At 40.8% G+C, this 23,039-nt stretch overlaps 1 protein-coding gene across 11 annotated transcripts in view; it reads left to right on the forward strand.

Annotated features, from left to right (window-relative positions):
* LOC109894950 (potassium channel subfamily T member 1) overlaps nucleotides 1-23,039 on the forward strand; it is a 143,356-nt gene that overhangs the window by 22,634 nt on the left and 97,683 nt on the right. Inside the window, exon 1 of one of the 11 annotated variants that reach the window (XM_031829697.1) lies at nucleotides 19,779-20,217. The exons of the other annotated variants lie outside the window; for them this stretch is intronic. Within the exon in view, the coding sequence (XP_031685557.1) occupies nucleotides 20,069-20,217 (149 nt within the window). The 5' untranslated portion in view covers nucleotides 19,779-20,068. Of the gene's footprint in view, nucleotides 1-19,778; nucleotides 20,218-23,039 lie in introns of those variants that run through there. 11 annotated transcript variants of the gene reach the window in all.

The raw sequence follows: 23,039 nt of genomic DNA on the forward strand, positions 1-23,039 counted from the left end.
TCCCTGCCTGTCTGTCTGTCTCCCCGTTTGTCTCCCTCCCTGTCTCCTTGTCTGTCTGTCTCTCTGTCTCCCTATCCGTCTCAGTAGTAGGCTATGCTAGGCTAGGTGGGGTCTGTCAGTGCTGTCTGTCTCCCTGATTGACTGATGCTCCCTGGTTGGCTGGTGTTGCAGGCTAGCATGGGCTTCCTCAGAAGGGATCCCCTCCCTGGCTGTCATTATCTTCAGGGCTGGAAGCTAGAGATTAACAGGCACAATGGGAGCACGCATATGACAGGAGGATGGGAGGAAGGAGGGCTGACGGAAGAGAGGAAGAGAGGAGGAAGAGTGGTTGGTAGATACGACCCAAATCAGAAACGCCACTTGATTGAAACCTGAACGAGTAGCAGGGTGACGTTTGTGATAATTGGTTCCACCTACCTTTCTTTCCGATGAATCACTTTGTTTCCCGACCCCCTCCCTCTTTTCATGACGCTTATGGAAGCTATATGGAATGAGTGGTGGTAATTACATGCTAAATCAACAATAACTGCTCCTTTGAGGGGGAATTACATAGTTTGACAACAGACCCTGCTTTCTATAGCATGTTTACTAGAGAAATAAGCATGAAGTACTTTGAAAACGCATCACACACCATGGCAACAACAACGCAGCCAAGGACAAGAGCCTAACTGGTTTTCTATCATTGTGTTTATGGCAGGGTGTAGCAGTGATGATGATGATGGTGATGGTGTCCTCTGAATGCTTCAAGGGGTGTATGTGCCTCAGGGAGGGTCAGTTAGAAGGGTCAACTGTTTCCTGCTTGTTTGTATCCAATGGTCTGTGTTCTGAGGATATGTGATGTGCCTGGAGTGTTGGGCTATGTTGCTGCCAAAACAAGGCGCCTCTAAGCTCAGACACACACACGCTGTCAGATTCAGAGCCTGGAGTCTAGACCATAGGTAGGCTTAGTCATCATGTAAGTGTGTGGGTGGGCCACAGTTACAGCTCTCACCTATCACCCTCATCAGCACTAGAAATTGTTTTAGTTTCATTTTAAAATGACTGCACTGTACTTTACATCTGCATTGTGGAATATACTGTAGCTCAATCAGTATGAGAATTGCGTTGTGTTTCTGAGATTATATTTCTACATTTTGATATAACGTTTTGAACACTTTCAGAATTTCTCTATATTTAGAAATAGATTGAATTTCTCTAGTTCACACATAGAAATAGATTGAAGTAGACATTGCTTTGCCTCAGCTCTAGAGTGTCTACCGTATGAATGGTTACTGTTTTATAGCCACGTCTCAGATGATACTAATTGTCGTGGTTATCAAGCAGCACGGTCTCACGAGGCCCGTCCTAGTGGGATCTGCAGTTGAAGGTAGACTTCTGGGATGAGATAAAAGAGAATCATCAGCGGAGAGCTCTCTGTTATAACATATTTCTCTCATTTCGTTGTATTAGGTCATTATTGGAGCAGCAATTTAACCCTCAGACGTTTGTTTGTCTGGCCAAATTAATTAGCTGCCATTGGTGTAGGCTGGAGCCCTCTGGTTGTCAGGCTGCATCAGCTGCTGTAATGACTGGGACATAAGGAGCTCATCAGAGGAAAGACTAAGGAGGACAAGAAAACACAGCTATGTAACCAGAGCTGGGTTCAAGTACTATTCAAAATCATTTTAAAATAGTTTAGCTGTGCTTGATTGAGTTTTCCTGGTATTATATCTTATGGAAGCAGTAGAGTAGATGGAAAACAGTGAACCCAGTCTATCTGCAGGCTAAAACAAACACCCAGAGTATAATATTTAAAATAGTATGAACCTGTCTGGTCATCACCTTGAAGGTTGCTGTGGAGACGGTAAATGGTTAGGGGAAATGGTTAAATGGTTTCTGTGAGAGATGGCAGCAGGATCATTCTGCTCTCTCTCCTCTCTGTGCAGGCAGGTGGAATGGATTGAAAAGGACCTCATGGCTAGTGTTTCGATTTGTCTGAAAATAAATATGTTTTTGTATATGTGTTCATCCCACTGGGCACAGACGTCAATTCAACATCTTTTCCATGTTGGTTCAAACAGTGTGTGCCCAGTGGCATGTCTCTGCTATCTGTTATCACTTTTGTCTTAGGCTTCATATCCCCCAATAGTATAATCATTGTAGCATATTACAACCATCTTTCATTTGCCTGTGAATAAAGCTGGCAGGTGAAATAATAAGCTGAAATGTCTTTGCACTGTCTAAATCACTGCCATGTTATTTTGCTTGTTTGATTTCCCTCATTAAGGCAATTATGTGAATTTAATACTTGAACTTTAATAATGACATAACAAAAACAGGTTTTGTAAAAAAAGAAAGAAAGAAAATGAAAAATCACAGTTACATAAGCATTCTGACCCTTTACTCAGTCCGGGCTCTGGCTCAAAGGACATTCAGAGACTCATCCCGAGCTATTCCTGTGTTGTCTTGGTTGTGTGCTTAGGGTCGTTGTCCTGTTGGAAGATTAACCTTCGCCCCAGTCTTAGGTCCTGAGTGCTATGGAGCAGGTTTTCATCAAATATCTCTCTGTACTTTGCTTTGTTCATCTTTCCTTCGATCCTGACTAGTCTCCCAGTCCATGCCGCTGAAGAAAACCCACACAGCATGATGTTGCCACCACCATGCTTCACCGTAGGGATGGTGACAAGTTTCCTCAAAATGTGGCATTCAGTGTAAAGAGTTCAATCTTGGTTTCATCAGCCCAGAGAATCTTGTTTAGGTGGCTTTTGGCCATCTCCAAGCGGACTGTTATGTGCCTTTACTGAGGAGTGGCTTCTGTCTGGTCACTTTACCATATAGGCCTGTGGTGGAGGGCTGCAGAGATGGTTGTTTTTCTACCTCCACAGAGAAACTCTAGAGCACCTACAGAGATGATGCCAACGGAGATGGCAGCATCGCGACTAGCTCTTAGGAAACTATGTACTATTATTTTAGCTCAGGAAATGTTTTGTGTCGTTACATACAGCGCGGAAGAACTATTGGATATTAGAGCGGCGATAACTCACCAGAAGTCCTAGCATTACAACCAGGAATACGACTTCCATGGAGCAGATCCTTTGTTCACTCTCCCCAGAGAAATTTAACTTATTTCAGAGGCCGACCCAAAACATCGCCGGCAGAGGAGAGGCACTCGAGGTGGCCTGCTGGTTCGACTTAGGAGGCGCACACCCCCCCACCGCTTCCGAGTATATTACTCTCTAATGTTCAGTCTTTGGATAAGAAAGTTGATGATTCTTACAGCAAGGATTTCTTTCCAGAGAGACATCGGGTCTGTAACATACTTTGTCTCACGGAAACATGGCTCTCTCGGGATACTCTGTCAGAGTCAGTAAAGCCAGCACGGTTCTCAGTACATCACGCAGACAGGAATAAATATCTCTCGGGAAGAAGAAGGGCGGACCGGTGTGTTTCATGATGAATTCCTCATGTCCTTTCGGGCACACGACCTAGAATACCTCACAATCAAATGCCGGCCATATTATCTCCCAAAAGAATTCTCCTCCGTCATTGCCACGGCCGTTTACATCCCTCCTCAAGCCGATACCACAACGGCCCTCAAAGAACTTCACTGGACTTTTTGCAAACTGGAAACTGCATTTATTGTAGCTGGAGACTTTAACAAAGAAAATTTGAGGACTAGGCTGCCACAGTTCTATCAACATATTGACTGTACTGCTCGTGCTGCTAAGGCTATCGACCATTGCTATTCAAACTTCCGGAATGCTTCCCCCTCCCTCATTTTGGCAAATCTGACCACGACTCCATCTTGCACCTCCCTTCCTATAAAGCAGAAACTCAAACAGGAAGTACCCCGTGCTAAGAACTATTCAACACTGATCTGACCAATCAGAACCTATGCTTCAGGATTGTTTTGATCATGTGGACTGGGATATGTTCCGGGTAGCTTGCGAAAAAATTATCTAGACGCATACACAGATATGGTGACTGAGTTTATAAGGAAGTGTATAGGAGATGTAGTACACACTGTGACTATTAAAACCTACCGTAACCAGAAACAGTGAATAGATGGTAGCATTCGTGCAAAACTGAAAGCACAAACCACCGCATTTAACCATGGCAAGCTGACTGAGAATATGGCAGAATATAAACAGTGTAGTTATTCACTCCAAGGCAATCAAACAAGCTAAATGTCAGAATAGAGATAAAGTGGAGTCGCAATTCAATGGCTCAGACATGAGACGTATGTGGAAGGGACTACAGACAATCACGGACTACAAAAGGAAAACCATCCATGTCTCCGTGACCGACATCTTGCTTCCGGATAGGCTAAAAACATTCTTCGCACACTTTGAGGATAACACAGTGCCACCGATGCGGCCCGCTACCAAAGACTGTGGGCTCTCCTTCTCCGTGGCCGATGTGAGTAAAACATTTAAACGTGTTAACCCTCGCAAGGCTGCCGGCCCAGACGGCATCCCTAGCCACGTCCTCAGAGCATGCGCAGACCAGCTGGCTGGTGTGTTTACGGGCATATTCAATCTCTCCCTATCACAGTCTGCTGTCCCCACATGCTTCAAGATGGCCACCATTGTTCCTGTACCCAAGAAGGCAAAGGTAACTGAACTTAATGACTATCGCCCCATAGCACTCACCTCTGTCATTATGAAATGCTTTGAGAGACTAGTCAAGGATAATTTCACCACTACCTTACCTGCCAACCTAGACCCACTTCAATTTTCCTACCGCCCCAATAGATCCACAGACGATGCAATCGCCATCACTCTTCACACTACCCTATCTCATCCAGACAAGAGGAATAGCTATGTAAGAAGGCTGTTTATTGACTATAGCTCAGGATTCAACACCACAGTACCCTCCAAGCACCTCATTAAGCTCGGGGCCCTGGGTCTGCACCCCGCCTTGTGCAATTGGGGCCAGAACTTCCTGACGGGCCGCCTCCAGGTGAGGAAGGTAGGAAACATCACCTCCACTCCGCTGATCGTCAACACTGGGGCCCCACAAGGGTGCGTGCTCAGACCCCTCCTGTACTCCCTGTTCACCCATGACTGTGTGGCCAAGCACGCCTCCAACTCAATCATCAAGTTTGTAGACGACACAGCAGTAGTAGTGTTGATTACCAACGATGACGAGACAGGGAGGAGGGTGAGGGCTCTGGGAGTGTGGTGCCTGGAAAACAACCTCTCACTCAATGGCAACAAAACAAAGGAGATGATCCTGGACTTCAGGAAACAGTAGAGGGTGCATCCCCCTATCTACATTGATGGGAACGCAGTAGAGAAGGTGGAAAGCTTCAAGTTCCTTGGTGTACACATCACTGACAAACTGAAATGGACCACCCACACAGACAGTGTGGTTAAGAAGCCACAACAGAGTCTCTTCAACCTCAGGAGGCTAAAGAAATTTGTCTTGTCACCTAAAACCCTCACAAACTTTTACAGATGCACAATTGAAAGCATCCTGTCGGGCTACATCTCATGTTGGTACTGCAACTGCACCGCCTGCAACCGCATGGCTCTCCAGAGGGTGGTGTGGTCTGCCCAATGCATTACCGAGGGCAAAGTACCTGCCCCCCAGGATACCTACAGCACCCGATGTCACAGGAAGGCCAACAAGATGATCAAGGACATCAACCACCCGAGCCATTGCCTGTTCACCCCGTTATCATCCAGAAGACGAGGTCAGTACAGGTGCATCAAAGCTGGGACCGAGAGGCTGTTTTTCAGTCTCTTGGTCCCAGCTTTGATGCACCTGTACTGACCTAAGGAATGGAACACTAGTCACTATAATAATGTTTACATATCTGGCATTACTCATCGCATATGTATATGCTGTATTCTATACTATTCTACCATATCTTAGTCACTTAATAATGTTTACATATCTTGCATTACTCATCTCATATGTATATACTGTATTCTATACTATTCTACTGTATCTTAGTCTATGCCGCTCTGATATCGCTCATCCATATATGTATATAGTCTTAATTCATTCCTACTTAGATTTGTGTGTATTGGGTATATGTTGTGTAATTTGTTAGATATTACTTGTTAGATATTTGTAACGTGTGCGCTGGGAGTCGGAAGCAAGTTCAGTGAGTGAATCAATTAAGAAATAAATGAAAACATAATACAAAAAACATGAACAACGCACAGACATGAAACAGAAACAGACTCAGAGCCAATAACACCTGAGGAAAGATCCAAGGGGAGGGACATATATAGGGAAGATAATCAAGGAGGTGATGGAGTCCAGGTGAGTGTCATGGCGCAGGTGCACGAGACGATGGTGACAGGATAATCAGCAGCCTGATGACCTAGAGGCCGAAGAGGGAGTATACGTGACAATATTACTGCACTGTCGGAGCTAGAAGCACAAGCATTTTGCTACACCCGCAATAACATCTACTAATCACATGTATGTGACCGATACAATTTGAATTGATTTTGAGCTCTGTCAGAGTGACCATTGGGTTCTTGGTCACCTCCCTGACCAAGGCCCTTCTCCCCCAATTGCTCAGTATGGCCAGGCTGACAGCTCTAGGAAGAGTCTTGGTGATTCCAAACTTCTTCTATTTAAAAATGATGGAGGCCACTGTGTTCTTGGGGACCTTCAATGCTGCAGACATGTTTTGGTACCCTTCCCCAGATCTGTGTCTCGACACAATCCTCTCTTGGAACTCTACGGACAATTCCTTCGACCTCATGGCTTGGTTTTTGCTCTGACATGCACTCAACTGTGGGACCTTATATAGACAAGTGTGTGCCTTTCCAAATCATGTCCAATCAATTGAATTTACCACATGTGTACTCCAATCAAGTTGTTAAAACATCTATACAACATTCTATGACTTTAATGTCGGTTGTAAAGTTTCTCTCTCGTGCACTACAGTATAGAGAAATCAAAAATCCTTTGTGTGTAAAGGGAGAATCTTGCCAAACCTTCAAACATCTAAAGATTGGGCATTGGAAGATTAGTTCTCAAATCCACAAGCCTGGAATGGTTGGTGGGGATCCAAATGATGCAGCCTGTCAAAAGTGTATTGTTTTGTGATATCATTAAGGACGGTGTAACTTAATAACTGTACCTCTACAAATTAGTTATCTGGTTTACATGTCACGCTCTGATCTGTTTCACCCGTTCTTGTGCTTGATTCCAACCCCCCTCCAGCTGTCGCCCATCTTCCCCATTATCCCCTGGGTACTTATACCTGTGTTTTCTGTTTGTCAGTTGCCAGTTCGTCTTGTTTGTCAAGTCAACCAGCGTTTTTCATCTCAGCTCCTGCTTCTACCCATTCTCTTTTTTTCTCACCCTCCTGGTTTTGACCCTTGCCTCTCCCATCTCTGAGCTCGCCTGCCTGTCCACTCTGCCTGCCCCTGAGCCTGACTGCCATCCTGTACCTTTGCCCCACCTCTGGATTACCAACCTCTGCCTGACCCGACCCTAAGCCTGTCAGCACCTTTCCCTCACTACTCTGGTTATCGACCCCTGCTTGCCTTGACCTGTCATTTGCCTGACCTGTTGCCATAATAAACATTGCTACTCCGACACAGTCTGCATCAGGGTCTTACCTTAAAACCTGATAGTACATCTAAATGTTGTAAAACTTATATGATTAAATATTAAACTATTTTTATGAGAAGTTGAAATGTGATTTTAGCCTTCTAAATGAGAATTGTTTTTATATAAACTTTGGCAAAGTCAGTAACCACGCCCACGTGAGCACAGACATTGTGGCAACATGATGGAACCACCTTTCAAGGCGAGTACATAAAAGGACTGCTAACAACATTTACATTAGACCAGTACATTGCCGGGTTGCTACTGGCGTGTAAAATGGTTGGGAGCTGAACCCTGAATAATCAACCATTGAGACCAAGCAGGCGGATGGTGTTGAGCCTTATGTCACGAATGGTTAGACTTTATCAGACCAACATGTAGAGGTAGCTACGCGTGGCTACATGTTGAAATGATTGCAATTTTAATACAGACCAGCGTGAGCTGAATGTTGCGAAATGGTAAGACCCTCTGAAACTCGACGACTGCAGAAGGCGAAGACTATACCAGACATTCTCCGTCTGCAGCTGGGTAATGTAAAGTAGTCTAGAACTTTGACCAAAGACACAAGAAAGATATTATCAATGGAATGAACAGTAAGAGACAAAGAGGCCTACAACTGAGGACATTGTGACCTCTGGTAGACAACGAGAGACTTACACAACCAGAGACTTTCTGTCTAACTATTTGTCACAGACGGATCGAGTGGTTTCAACAGAGAGAAGCTAAGCTAAATATATGTTGCATTTCTAAATCCGGATGACTGGTATGATAACATTATATTCTGATATATTCTTGAGTTAATTCAGGAAACAGTAACTCATTAAAACTTTTCCCGTGGTACCCCAAGTTACTAATGAATGAATTGTTACATGATTAATTTAATCACGTAATAATTAAACATAGTTAATTTATTTGATAAAATAGCTGTCATCACATTAATGATAGTCACGTCACGACACTGGTCTGATGAAACCAAGATGTGGAAAAAGTCAAGGGGTCTAAATACTTTCCAAATGCACTGTATGTGTGTCACGTTCTGACCTTAGTTCCTTTGTTATGTCTTTGTGTTAGTTTGGTCAGGGCGTGAGTTGGGGTGGGTAGTCTATGTTCTTTTTTCTATGTTGTGTTTATGTGTTTGGCCTGGTATGGTTCTCAATCAGAGGCAGGTGTCGTTCGTTGTCTCTGATTGAGAATCATACTTAGGTAGCCTGTTCCCACCCGTGTTTTGTGGGTGATTATTTTCTGTTTTAGTGTTTTACGCATCTTACAGGACTGTTTCGGTTTTCATTTATTTTCACGTTGTTATTTTGTATTTTCAGTGTTCGGTATAATAAATCATCATGAACACATACCACGCTGCGCATTGGTCCGACATTTCATACTCCTCGTCAGAGGAGGACAAAGAATACCGTTACAATGTGTGTGGATATGTGTTTTTGTCCATAGTGGCAGTGGTGTTGACTAGGTAGCCTGTCTCCCACTCTGGCCATGTTATGTTGAAGCAGACAGTTGTGGTGTCATGGACCCTGGGGAGCTTGAAGCTGTTTGGTTCTAATTTGATTTGACAGACCAGTGGTGCTGTGGCTCTCTGCTCCCATCTGCAGCCTAGAATGAGGTAGGGAGGCAGACTGCTAGTCTGGCTGAAAATAAGCCTTTTTTTCAGTGTCTGAATGTGGTCGTTTTAAGGGGACCTTTCTGACCCAATCACAAACGGCCCATTATCAATTATCTGACTGTTCAATCTGCTGACTGTTCAATCTGATGACTGTTCAATCTGCTGACTGTTCAATCTGCTGACTTCAATCTGCTGACTGTTCAATCTGCTGACTGGTCAATCTGCTGACTGGTCAATCTGCTGACTGTTCAATCTGCTGACTGGTCAATCTGCTGACTGTTCAATCTGCTGACTGTTCAATCTGCTGACTGGTCAATCTGCTGACTGTTCAATCTGCTGACTGGTGAATCAAATCAAGTCACATGCGCCGGAAACAACAGGTGTAGACCTTACAGTGAAATACTGTACTTACTTTCAGGCTCTAACCAATAGTGCAAAAAAAGGTATTAGGTGAACAATAGGTAGATAAAAAAACAAAACAACAGTAAAAAGACAGGCTACATACAGTAGCGAGGCTATAAAAGTAGCGAGGCTTCATACAGACACCGGTTAGTCAGGCTGATTGAGGAGGTATGCACATGTAGATATGGTTAAAGTGACAATGCATATATGATGAACAGAGAGGAGCAGTAGTGTAAAAGAGGGGTTGGTGGGTGGCGGGACACAATGCAGATAGCCCGGTTAGCCAATGTGCCGGAGCACTGGTTGGTCGGCCCAATTGAGGTAGTATGTACATGAATGTATAGTTAAAGTGACTATGCATATATGATAAACAGAGAGTAAAAGCAGTGTAAAAGAGAGGTTGGGGGGACACACAATGCAAGTAGTCCGGGTAGCCATTTGATTACCTGTTCAGGAGTCTTATGGCTTGGGGGTAAAAACAGTTAAGAAGCCTTTTTGACCTAGACTTGGCACTCCGGTACCGCTTGCCATGCGGTAGTAGAGAGAACAGTCTATGACTGGGGTGGCTGGGGTCTTTGACAATTTGTAGGGCCTTCCTCTGACACCGCCTGGTGTAGAGGTCATGGATGGCAGGTAGCTTAGCCCCAGTGATGTACTGGGCCGTACACACTACCCTCTGTAGTGCCTTGCGGTCAGAGGCCGAGCAGTTGCCGTACCAGGCAGTGATGCAACCAGATGCTCTCGATGTTGCAGCTGTAGAACCTTTTGAGGATCACAGAACCCATGCCAAATCTTTTTAGTTTCCTGAGGGGGAATAGGCTTTGTCGTGCCCTCTTCACGACTGTCTTGCTGTGTTTGGACCATTCTAGTTTGAGGTTGATGTGGACACCAAGGAACTTGACTGTTCAATCAGCTGACTGTTGAATCTGCTGACTATTGACATTTCTGATGGTTGAATCTGCTGACTGTTCAACTTGCTGACTATTCAATCAGCTGACTGTTCAGTCTGCTAACAACACTACAGTATGTTGTATGTTGTTATTGTATGTTGTTGTAGCAGAGGTGATTTGAAATCACACCATCATGACCTAGCCCTGCCTGAGCCTCAACAGTAAAGCCCAATAGTTGGGCTATTGGTTGAGATGTTGGGTTCCCAAGCGAGAGTGAATCCCAACTGTTGCATACATATCCACTGATTCAATGAAGCAACTTGTCCTATGAGCTATTGGCCATATTTGCCCATCAAATACTGATTCAAATACAATTCAGTTGTGTCTGTCTGCTCCTGTTGCAGTTATATTTGTATTCTACGCTGAGTGGACAAAATATTAAGGACACCTTCTTAATATTGAGTTGCACCCCACCTTTTGCCCCTAGAACAGCCTAAATTCATCAGTGCATGGACTCTACAAGGTGTCTAAAGTGTTCCATATGTTGACCCCAATGCTTCTCACAGTTGTGTCATGTTGTCTCGATGTCCTTTGGGTGGTGGACCATTCTTGATACACACAGGAAACTGTTGAGCGTGAAAAACCCAGCAGCGTTGCAGTTCTTGACACAAACAGGTGTACCTGGCACCTACTACAATGCCTCGTTCAAAGGCACTTACATTTTTTGTCTTGCCCATTCACCCTCTGAATGGCAGACATATACAATCCACGTCTCAATTGTCTCAAAATGTAAGAATCCTAATTTAAACTGTCTCCTCCCCTTCATCTACACGGATTGAAGTTGATTTAAAAAGTGACATCAATAACGGATCATAGCTTTCATCTGGATTTACCTGGTAAATCTATGTCATGGAAAGAGCAGGTGTTCATAATGTTGTTTACACTAAGTGTATATCGGCAGTTGTTCCAGTATACATATTTACAGCTACATTATATTTGCCCATCATTCAGTTGTCCCCTTCTGGTAGCTTGCTGCTGCTAGCTTGCTGCTACTGCTCAGTGTCTGTAAGGCTGGAGTTAGGCCTGCAGTTCTCTCCATCACCAACAGGTGTCTCTGTGCAGTCTGTGTACTCTACTCAGCACATATTTTTCTCCTCATCCCTTTCACAGCCTTCATTCTAAATGACTTTTTTCTTGCACTACCTTCCATCTCTATCACATTTATATCACACGTCCCTTTGTCACTATTCCATTTATATCACACTTCCCTTCATCTCTATCACATTTATATCACACTTCTCTTCCATCTCCATCTTATTTATATCACACTTCCCTTTGTCTCTATTCCATTTATATCACATTTCCCTTAGTCTCCATCACATTTATATCACACTTCCCTTCATCTCCATCACATTTATATCACACTTCTCTTCATCTTTATTCCATTTATATCACACTTCCCTTCCATCTCCATCACATCTATATCACACTTCCCTTCCATCTCCATCACATTTATATCACACTTCCCTTCCATCTCCATCACATTTATATCACACTTCTCTTCATCTTTATTCCATTTATATCACACTTCCCTTCCATCTCCATCACATTTATATCACACTTCCCTTCCATCTCCATCACATTTATATCACACTTCTCTTCATCTTTATTCCATTTATATCACACTTCCCTTCCATCTCCATCACATTTATATCACACTTCCCTTCCATCTCCATCACATTTATATCACATTTCTCTTCCATCTCCATCTTATTTATATCACACTTCCCTTTGTTTCTATTCCATTTATATCACACTTCCCTTAGTCTCCATCACATTTATATCACACTTCTCTTCCATCTCCATCTTATTTATATCACACTTCCCTTCGTCTCCATCATATTTATATCACACTTCCCTTCGTCTCTATTCCATTTACAGTGGGGCAAAAAAGTATTTAGTCAGCCACCAATTGTGCAAGTTCTCCCACTTAAAAAGAGGAGAGAGGCCTGTAATTTTCATCATAGGTACACTTCAACTATGACAGACAAAATGAGGAGAAAAAAACAGAAAATCACATTGTAGGATTTTTAATGAATTTATTTGAAAATTATGGTGGAAAATAAGTATTTGGTCAATAACAAAAGTTTATCTCAATACTTTGTTATATATCCTTTGTTGGCTATGACAGAGGTCAAACGTTTTCTGTAAGTCTTCACAAGGTTTTCACAAACTGTTGCTGGTATTTTGGCCCATTCCTCCATGCAGATCTCCTCTAGAGCAGTGATGTTTTGGGGCTGTTGCTGGGCAACACGGACTTTCAACTCCCTCCAAAGATGTTCTATGGGGTTGAGATCTGGAGACTGGCTAGGCCACTCCAGGACCTTGAAATGCTTCTTACGAAGCCACTCCTTCGTTGCCCGGGCGGTGTGTTTGGGATCATTGTCATGCTGAAAGACCCAGCCACGTTTCATCTTCAATGCCCTTGCTGATGGAAGGAGGTTTTCACTCAAGATCTCACAATACATGGCCCCATTCATTCTTTCCTTTACACGGATCAGTCGTCCTGGTCCCCTTGCAGAAAAACAGCCCCAAAGCATGATGTTTCCACCCCCATGCTTCACAGTAGGTATGGTGTTCTTTGGATGCAACTCAGCATTCTTTGTCCTCCAAACACAACGAGTTGAGTTTTTACCAAAAAGTTATATTTTGGTTTCATCTGACCATATGACATTCTCCCAATCTTCTTCTGGATCATCCAAATGCTCTCTAGCAAACTTCAGACGGGCCTGGACATGTACTGGCTTACGCAGGGGGACACGTCTGGCACTGCAGGATTTGAGTCCCTGGTGGCGTAGTGTGTTACTGATGGTAGGCTTTGTTACTTTGGTCCCAGTTCTCTGCAGGTCATTCATTAGGTCCCCCGTGTGGTTCTGGGATTTTTGCTCACCGTTCTTGTGATCATTTTGACCCCACGGGGTGAGATCTTGCGTGGAGCCCCAGATCGAGGGAGATTATCAGTGGTCTTGTATGTCTTCCATTTCCTAATAATTGCTCCCACAGTTGCTTTCTTCAAACCAAGCTGCTTACCTATTGCAGATTCAGTCTTCCCAGCCTGGTGCAGATCTACAATTTTGTTTCTGGTGTCCTTTGACAGCTCTTTGGTCTTGGCCATAGTGGAGTTTGGAGTGTGACTGTTTGAGGTTGTGGACAGGTGTCTTTTATACTGATAACACGTTCAAACAGGTGCCATTAATACAGGTAACGAGTGGAGGACAGATGATCCTTTTAAAGAAGTTACAGGTCTGTGAGAGCCAGAAATCTTGCTTGTTTGTAGGTGATCAAATACTTATTTTCCACCATAATTTGCAAATAAATTCATAAAAAATCCTACAATGTGATTTTCTGGATTTTTTTTCTTCTCATTTTGTCTGTCATAGTTGAAGTGTACCTATGATGAAAATTACAGGCCTCTCTCATCTTTTTAAGTGGGAGAACTTGCACAATTGGTGGCTGACTAAATACTGTTTTGCCCCACTGTATATCACACTTCCCTTCGTCTCTATTCCATTAATATCACACTTCCCTTCGTCTCTATTCCATTAATATCACACTTCCCTTCGTCTCTATCACAGTTATATCACACTTCCCTTAGTCTCCATCACAGTTATATCACACTTCCCTTAGTCTCCATCACAGTTATATCACACTTCCCTTAGTCTCCATCACAGTTATATCACACTTCCCTTAGTCTCCATCACAGTTATATCACACTTCCCTTCGTCTCTATCACATTTTATTCATACTAGACCTAATCTCCTTCACTTGTCTTATTCCACTTCAGTTTTCAATAAAAATCCAAACCAAACACAAAGATGATGGGTGATATCTTTAATCTGAGTTTAAATAACACATCTACTCATCAGTCTACAATGTGTTTGTGATATCATCAATCTGAGTTTAAATAACACATCTACTCATCAGTCTACAATGTGTTTGTGATATCATCAATCTGAGTTTAAATAACACATCTACTCATCAATCTACAATGTGTTTGTGATATCATCAATCTGAGTTTAAATAACACATCTACTCATCAATCTACAATGTGTTTGTGATATCATCAATCTGAGTTTAAATAACACATCTACTCATCAATCTACAATGTGTTTGTGATATCATCAATCTGAGTTTAAATAACACATCTACTCATCAGTCTACAATGTGTTTGTGATATCATCAATCTGAGTTTAAATAACACATCTACTCATCAATCTACAATGTGTTTGTGATATCATCAATCTGAGTTTAAATAACACATCTACTCATCAATCTACAATGTGTTTGTGATATCATCAATCTGAGTTTAAATAACACATCTACTCATCAATCTACAATGTGTTTGTGATATCATCAATCTGAGTTTAAATAACACATCTACTCATCAATCTACAATGTGTTTGTGATATCATCAATCTGAGTTTAAATAACACATCTACTCATCAGTCTACAATGTGTTTGTGATATCATCAATCTGAGTTTAAATAACACATCTACTCATCAGTCTACAATGTGTTTGTGATATCATCAATCTGAGTTTAAATAACACATCTACTCATCAGTCTACAATGTGTTTGTGATATCATCAATCTGAGTTTAAATAACACATCTACTCATCAATCTACAATGTGTTTGTGATATCATCAATCTGAGTTTAAATAACACATCTACTCATCAATCTATAATGTGTTTGTGATATCATCAATCTGAGTTTAAATAACACATCTACTCATCAATCTACAATGTGTTTGTGACATCATCAATCTGAGTTTAAATAACACATCTACTCATCAGTCTACAATGTGTTTGTGATATCATCAATCTGAGTTTAAATAACACATCTACTCATCAGTCTACAATGTGTTTGTGATATCATCAATCTGAGTTTAAATAACACATCTACTCATCAATCTACAATGTGTTTGTGATATCATCAATCTGAGTTTAAATAACACATCTACTCATCAATCTACAATGTGTTTGTGATATCATCAATCTGAGTTTAAATAACACATCTACTCATCAGTCTACAATGTGTTTGTGATATCATCAATCTGAGTTTAAATAACACATCTACTCATCAGTCTACAATGTGTTTGTGATATCATCAATCTGAGTTTAAATAACACATCTACTCATCAATCTACAATGTGTTTGTGATATCATCAATCTGAGTTTAAATAACACATCTACTCATCAGTCTACAATGTGTTTGTGATATCATCAATCTGAGTTTAAATAACACATCTACTCATCAATCTACAATGTGTTTGTGATATCATCAATCTGAGTTTAAATAACACATCTACTCATCAGTCTACAATGTGTTTGTGATATCATCAATCTGAGTTTAAATAACACATCTACTCATCAATCTACAATGTGTTTGTGATATCATCAATCTGAGTTTAAATAACACATCTACTCATCAGTCTACAATGTGTTTGTGATATCATCAATCTGAGTTTAAATAACACATCTACTCATCAGTCTACAATGTGTTTGTGATATCATCAATCTGAGTTTAAATAACACATCTACTCATCAGTCTACAATGTGTTTGTGATATCATCAATCTGAGTTTAAATAACACATCTACTCATCAGTCTACAATGTGTTTGTGATATCATCAATCTGAGTTTAAATAACACATCTACTCATCAGTCTACAATGTGTTTGTGATATCATCAATCTGAGTTTAAATAACACATCTACTCATCAGTCTACAATGTGTTTGTGATATCATCAATCTGAGTTTAAATAACACATCTACTCATCAATCTACAATGTGTTTGTGATATCATCAATCTGAGTTTAAATAACACATCTACTCATCAGTCTACAATGTGTTTGTGATATCATCAATCTGAGTTTAAATAACACATCTACTCATCAGTCTACAATGTGTTTGTGATATCATCAATCTGAGTTTAAATAACACATCTACTCATCAATCTACAATGTGTTTGTGATATCATCAATCTGAGTTTAAATAACACATCTACTCATCAGTCTACAATGTGTTTGTGATATCATCAATCTGAGTTTAAATAACACATCTACTCATCAATCTACAATGTGTTTGTGACATCATCAATCTGAGTTTAAATAACACATCTACTCATCAGTCTACAATGTGTTTGTGATATCATCAATCTGAGTTTAAATAACACATCTACTCATCAGTCTACAATGTGTTTGTGATATCATCAATCTGAGTTTAAATAACACATCTACTCATCAATCTACAATGTGTTTGTGATATCATCAATCTGAGTTTAAATAACACATCTACTCATCAATCTACAATGTGTTTGTGATATCATCAATCTGAGTTTAAATAACACATCTACTCATCAATCTACAATGTGTTTGTGATATCATCAATCTGAGTTTAAATAACACATCTACTCATCAATCTACAATGTGTTTGTGATATCATCAATCTGAGTTTAAATAACACATCTACTCATCAATCTACAATGTGTTTGTGATATCATCAATCTGAGTTTAAATAACACATCTACTCATCAATCTACAATGTGTTTGTGATATCATCAATCTGAGTTTAAATAACACATCTACTCATCAATCTACAATGTGTTTGTGATATCATCAATCTGAGTTTAAATAACACATCTACTCATCAGTCTACAATGTGTTTGTGATATCATCAATCTGAGTTTAAATAACACATCTACTCATCAGTCTACAATGTGTTTGTGATATCATCAATCTGAGTTTAAATAACACATCTACTCATCAGTCTACAATGTGTTTGTGATATCATCAATCTGAGTTTAAATAACACATCTACTCATCAGTCTACAATGTGTTTGTGATATCATCAATCTGAGTTTAAATAACACATCTACTCATCAGTCTACAATGTGTTTGTGATATCATCAATCTGAGTTTAAATAACACATCTACTCATCAGTCTACAATGTGTTTGTGATATCATCAATCTGAGTTTAAATAACACATCTACTCATCAGTCTACAATGTGTTTGTGATATCATCAATCTGAGTTTAAATAACACATCTACTCATCAGTCTACAATGTGTTTGTGATATCATCAATCTGAGTTTAAATAACACATCTACTCATCAGTCTACAATGTGTTTGTGATATCATCAATCTGAGTTTAAATAACACATCTACTCATCAGTCTACAATGTGTTTGTGATATCATCAATCTGAGTTTAAATAACACATCTACTCATCAGTCTACAATGTGTTTGTGATATCATCAATCTGAGTTTAAATAACACATCTACTCATCAGTCTACAATGTGTTTGTGATATCATCAATCTGAGTTTAAATAACACATCTACTCATCAATCTACAATGTGTTTGTGATATCGTCAATCTGAGTTTAAATAACACATCTACTCATCAGTCTACAATGTGTTTGTGATATCATCAATCTGAGTTTAAATAACACATCTACTCATCAGTCTACAATGTGTTTGTGATATCATCAATCTGAGTTTAAATAACACATCTACTCATCAGTCTACAATGTGTTTGTGATATCATCAATCTGAGTTTAAATAACACATCTACTCATCAGTCTACAATGTGTTTGTGATATCATCAATCTGAGTTTAAATAACACATCTACTCATCAGTCTACAATGTGTTTGTGATATCATCAATCTGAGTTTAAATAACACATCTACTCATCAGTCTACAATGTGTTTGTGATATCATCAATCTGAGTTTAAATAACACATCTACTCATCAGTCTACAATGTGTTTGTGATATCATCAATCTGAGTTTAAATAACACATCTACTCATCAATCTACAATGTGTTTGTGATATCATCAATCTGAGTTTAAATAACACATCTACTCATCAGTCTACAATGTGTTTGTGACATCATCAATCTGAGTTTAAATAACACATATACTCATCAGTCTACAATGTGTTTGTGATATCATCAATCTGAGTTTAAATAACACATCTACTCATCAGTCTACAATGTGTTTGTGATATCATCAATCTGAGTTTAAATAACACATCTACTCATCAGTCTACAATGTGTTTGTGATATCATCAATCTGAGTTTAAATAACACATCTACTCATCAGTCTACAATGTGTTTGTGATATCATCAATCTGAGTTTAAATAACACATCTACTCATCAATCTACAATGTGTTTGTGATATCATCAATCTGAGTTTAAATAACACATCTACTCATCAATCTACAATGTGTTTGTGATATCATCAATCTGAGTTTAAATAACACATCTACTCATCAGTCTACAATGTGTTTGTGATATCATCAATCTGAGTTTAAATAACACATCTACTCATCAATCTACAATGTGTTTGTGATATCATCAATCTGAGTTTAAATAACACATCTACTCATCAATCTACAATGTGTTTGTGATATCATCAATCTGAGTTTAAATAACACATCTACTCATCAATCTACAATGTGTTTGTGATATCATCAATCTGAGTTTAAATAACACATCTACTCATCAGTCTACAATGTGTTTGTGACAAGCTGTCATAGTATTTCCTTTTATTGACCTCCTCCCTACAGAACAAAAGGTTTTAGGGATCAGTAAAGTTTTTGTACAATATATTGTGAGGGGGTGAATGTTGAATTTTGGTTTTGGTAGCCTATCCTTATGTATTGTATTAAGTGCATACAAGCATTATATGCAGTGCAGTGCTCCTGAACATTTGTGGTGAGCAATGGATTTTTTTCATTTCTGTTTCAGAGTTATAAATCATGTCCTGTATTAAGTGCATACAAGCCTGCTGGTGTGCAGCTGTTCATCAACAGCCTGTGGGTCTGGACTGCTGCATCTGCTGTGTCTGCAATGTAACTGACTACTCAATTTAGATGATACTGTTAGCCTTCTGCAGATTTGTCACTGACTGATGTTGATGATTGATTATAGAAGTGTCATATCTGGTGACGATTGCTGATGCATTACTGAGATGTCACAGTATGAATGAGTCATCCATCACTTTTGCTTTGTAAACAAATAAGTCACAGTGATTCCATGCATTATGTAAAAGTGTTCACAATGCAGTAATGGCACTTTACACTGTACAAATGTAACTGTTAGTACACATCATATTTAGGTGCATCGAATGACAGCTGATACCATTTTAAATGATTAGAAAACACATTTGAACACATCCCCCTTTCAAAATCAATGAATAATGTTGCAGCTTCAGTTGCAACAAGAGGCACCAGTCTACTGGGTCGAACGGTTTGACGTTGCGATGACGACTTGAGCAGGCTAAGACGCAACGGAGCACACTTCTCTAAAGGATGGAGTGCTGCTGAATCACAAGAAGCACACAGCACTTTCTCAGAGGATTTAGTAGACTATTGCAGAAAGGAAGGGGAAGTCTACCTTGGTCTTACTTGCAGCGGTAGTGCATTCAGGGTGCGGGTTTCACTTTTAGTCGCTGCTGATTCCATGATCTGGTATTGACAAGAGAGAGGTAACATATTGGAAATTCTCCGCTGGAGTTAACTTAGGAGCGGGAGATGTAAAGATGGCAGGCGCTAAACTCACACCGTCTCCCTCGGAGATAGACCCAGACGTCAAGACCGAGGCCACGAAATCCTCAGAGGAGCCGACTTGGGTCAACCCGTCGATGCCGATACGGACGATGGGTTCTTTTGGGAGTGATGCTGGGCAAAGGTACCCCAGATAGACCCGCATGAAGCCGCTGCATGTCTCAGACTCAGAGTACCAGTTCGATATCAAACCCGCAGCATCTTCACAAACCGATGTGGTGTCGCGAGCGGTAAAGCGCAGTTTAATGATCCCATATGACGTTATAGATCATTATCTTTAGGCAAAGAATGTGCATTTATCATTAGGCTAAATTTATATCGTATATATAGATTCAATAATCGACTATAAGGAAAATATTTGAATGACATAACCGTTGCGCGCCGGGAGGTAGCTGTCTCTGTTCTCATGCTGGTAATTTTGACACAGGATATGCTCGGTTCATGAAGCTGATTTGTGACAGATTGTCAACACCGACAGCACACAATGGCACTGTTATAGTAGCTCAAATTGGCTCAGTGTTTGACTGAACCATCCTCTTCCTGTCAGTCATATTTTTCTCAGCATCCTATTTAGGTTTTTCTGAGGTTTTCTTTATGTCTGCAGTACATTCTGTGCAAAGCTTATGTAATTCTGAAGATGCTGCAACTCTAACAATGAAATTATACATGTCAGAAGCAATATCATATATCATGGTAAATGGAGATGTATCGAAGATACAATCGCTGTGTTGGTTGCCACAGGTTGACACTTTGTTTGAATATTTTGTTCCAGTGAGTTAATATATTGTTATCAACATTATAGACTAGCTGCTTTGCAATGCAAACCTCAGGTGGTCGTGTATGCATGTGAGTGTGTGTGCAGCCTACATGTCTGTCAGAGCAAATCAGAAATGGCACTGGAGTAGTTTACCTGGGTGCTGAACTTCCCAGCGTATTTGTTAGTCAAATGAGATGCTGCTCTCTGTGAATGGGGCTACATGGTTTCATTAAGGGGGAGATGCAGCTCTCTGTGAATGGGACTACATGGTTTCATTAAGGGGGAGATGCAGCTCTCTGTGAATGGGACTACATGGTTTCATTAAGGGAGAGATGCTGCTCTCTGTGAATAGGACTACATGGTTTCATTAAGGGGGAGATGCAGCTCTCTGTGAATGGGACTACATGGTTTCATTAAGGGGGAGATGCAGCTCTCTGTGAATGGGACTACATGGTTTCATTAAGGGGGTGATGCAGCTCTCTGTGAATGGGACTACATGGTTACATTAAGGGAGAGATGCTGCTCTCTGTGAATGGGACTACATGGTTTCATTAAGGGGGAGATGCAGGTCTCTGTGAATGGGACTACATGGTTTCATTAAGGGGGTGATGCAGCTCTCTGTGAATGGGACTACATGGTTTCATTAAGGGGGAGATGCTGCTCTCTGTGAATGGGACTACATGGTTTCATTAAGGTAGAGATGCAGCTCTCTGTGAATGGGACTACATGGTTTCATTAAGTTGGAGATGCAGCTCTCTGTGAATGGGACTACATGGTTTCATTAAGGGAGAGATGCTGCTCTCTGTGAATGGGACTACATGGTTTCATTAAGGGAGAGATGCTGCTCTCTGTGAATGGGACTACATGGTTTCATTAAGGGAGAGATGCTGCTCTCTGTGAATGGGACTACATGGTTTCATTAAGGGAGAGATGCTGCTCTCTGTGAATGGGACTACATGGTTTCATTAAGGGAGAGATGCTGCTCTCTGTGAATGGGACTACATGGTTTCATTAAGGGAGAGATGCTGCTCTCTGTGAATTGGACTACATGGTTTCATTAAGGGAGAGATGCTGCTCTCTGTGAATGGGACTACATGGTTTCATTAAGGGAGAGATGCTGCTCTCTGTGAATGGGACTACATGGTTTCATTAAGGGAGAGATGCTGCTCTCTGTGAATTGGACTACATGGTTTCATTAAGGGAGAGATGCTGCTCTCTGTGAATGGGACTACATGGTTTCATTAAGGGGGAGGAGATACATATACTCTACATGTGCCTGCCTGAATAAAAGTTGGTCTGTGTGTTAAAATCCCCATCTTTATCCCAGAATGGTATGCATTTCCACACACTCACCATTCTCATTTAATTTCTCTTAGCGCTCAACTGCAAAACTGAGTTGGTTGGTCAGAAACCTGCAATAATGTTTAGAGTCTGCTACAGTATTTCTGCTGTTTAGCAAAAGCCGGAGGGGCAAAGCCAGGTTGAGGTTGGTGCAGGGTCAATTTTGTTCATTAGAGCAGTTTGCCACAGTTCTATAATGCCTGTGATGTTTAGTTTGATATTGCATCCACATACTGTACATGTACCCAGGTAGGCCTACTATAAAGACCCATGTCCTAAAGACCAGTGCCATCATGAACTATTCACTAATTGTCATGCCTGTTAATCATTATCTCTTACCACAAGACTTCCGTGAAAGCTAATTAAATAAGAATGAGGCTATAGTATACTGCCATGTATTGTGAGATTTTGAGTGAAAACCTTCCATCAGCAAGGGCATTGAAGATGAAACGTGGCTGGATCTTTCAGCATGACAATGATCCCAAACACACCGCCCGGGCAACGAAGGAGTGGCTTCGTAAGAAGCATTTCAAGGTCCTGGAGTGGCCTATCCACAATGTGATGTTCTGGATTTTCTTTCCTCATTTTGTCAGGCCCCTCTCATCTTTTTAAGTGGGAGAACTTGCACAATTGGTGGCTGACTAAATATTTTTTTGCCCCACTGTATATACTGCCTTTGAATGATAGACAGTGTCCACTCCACATACGGTCCTTCTTATGTTAATTTTTCAAAGACAGGATCTCACATCAATAATACAGGTAGAACTCAAAAGACACCATGCTGCACCATCACCATCTAAAAATGCAGCAGTGGCTTTTTGGGGTCTGAGTGAAGTAGCTTGTATCCC

Source organism: Oncorhynchus kisutch, linkage group LG8, assembly GCF_002021735.2.
Source record: "Oncorhynchus kisutch isolate 150728-3 linkage group LG8, Okis_V2, whole genome shotgun sequence".
NCBI classification, from domain to species: Eukaryota; Metazoa; Chordata; class Actinopteri; order Salmoniformes; family Salmonidae; genus Oncorhynchus; species Oncorhynchus kisutch.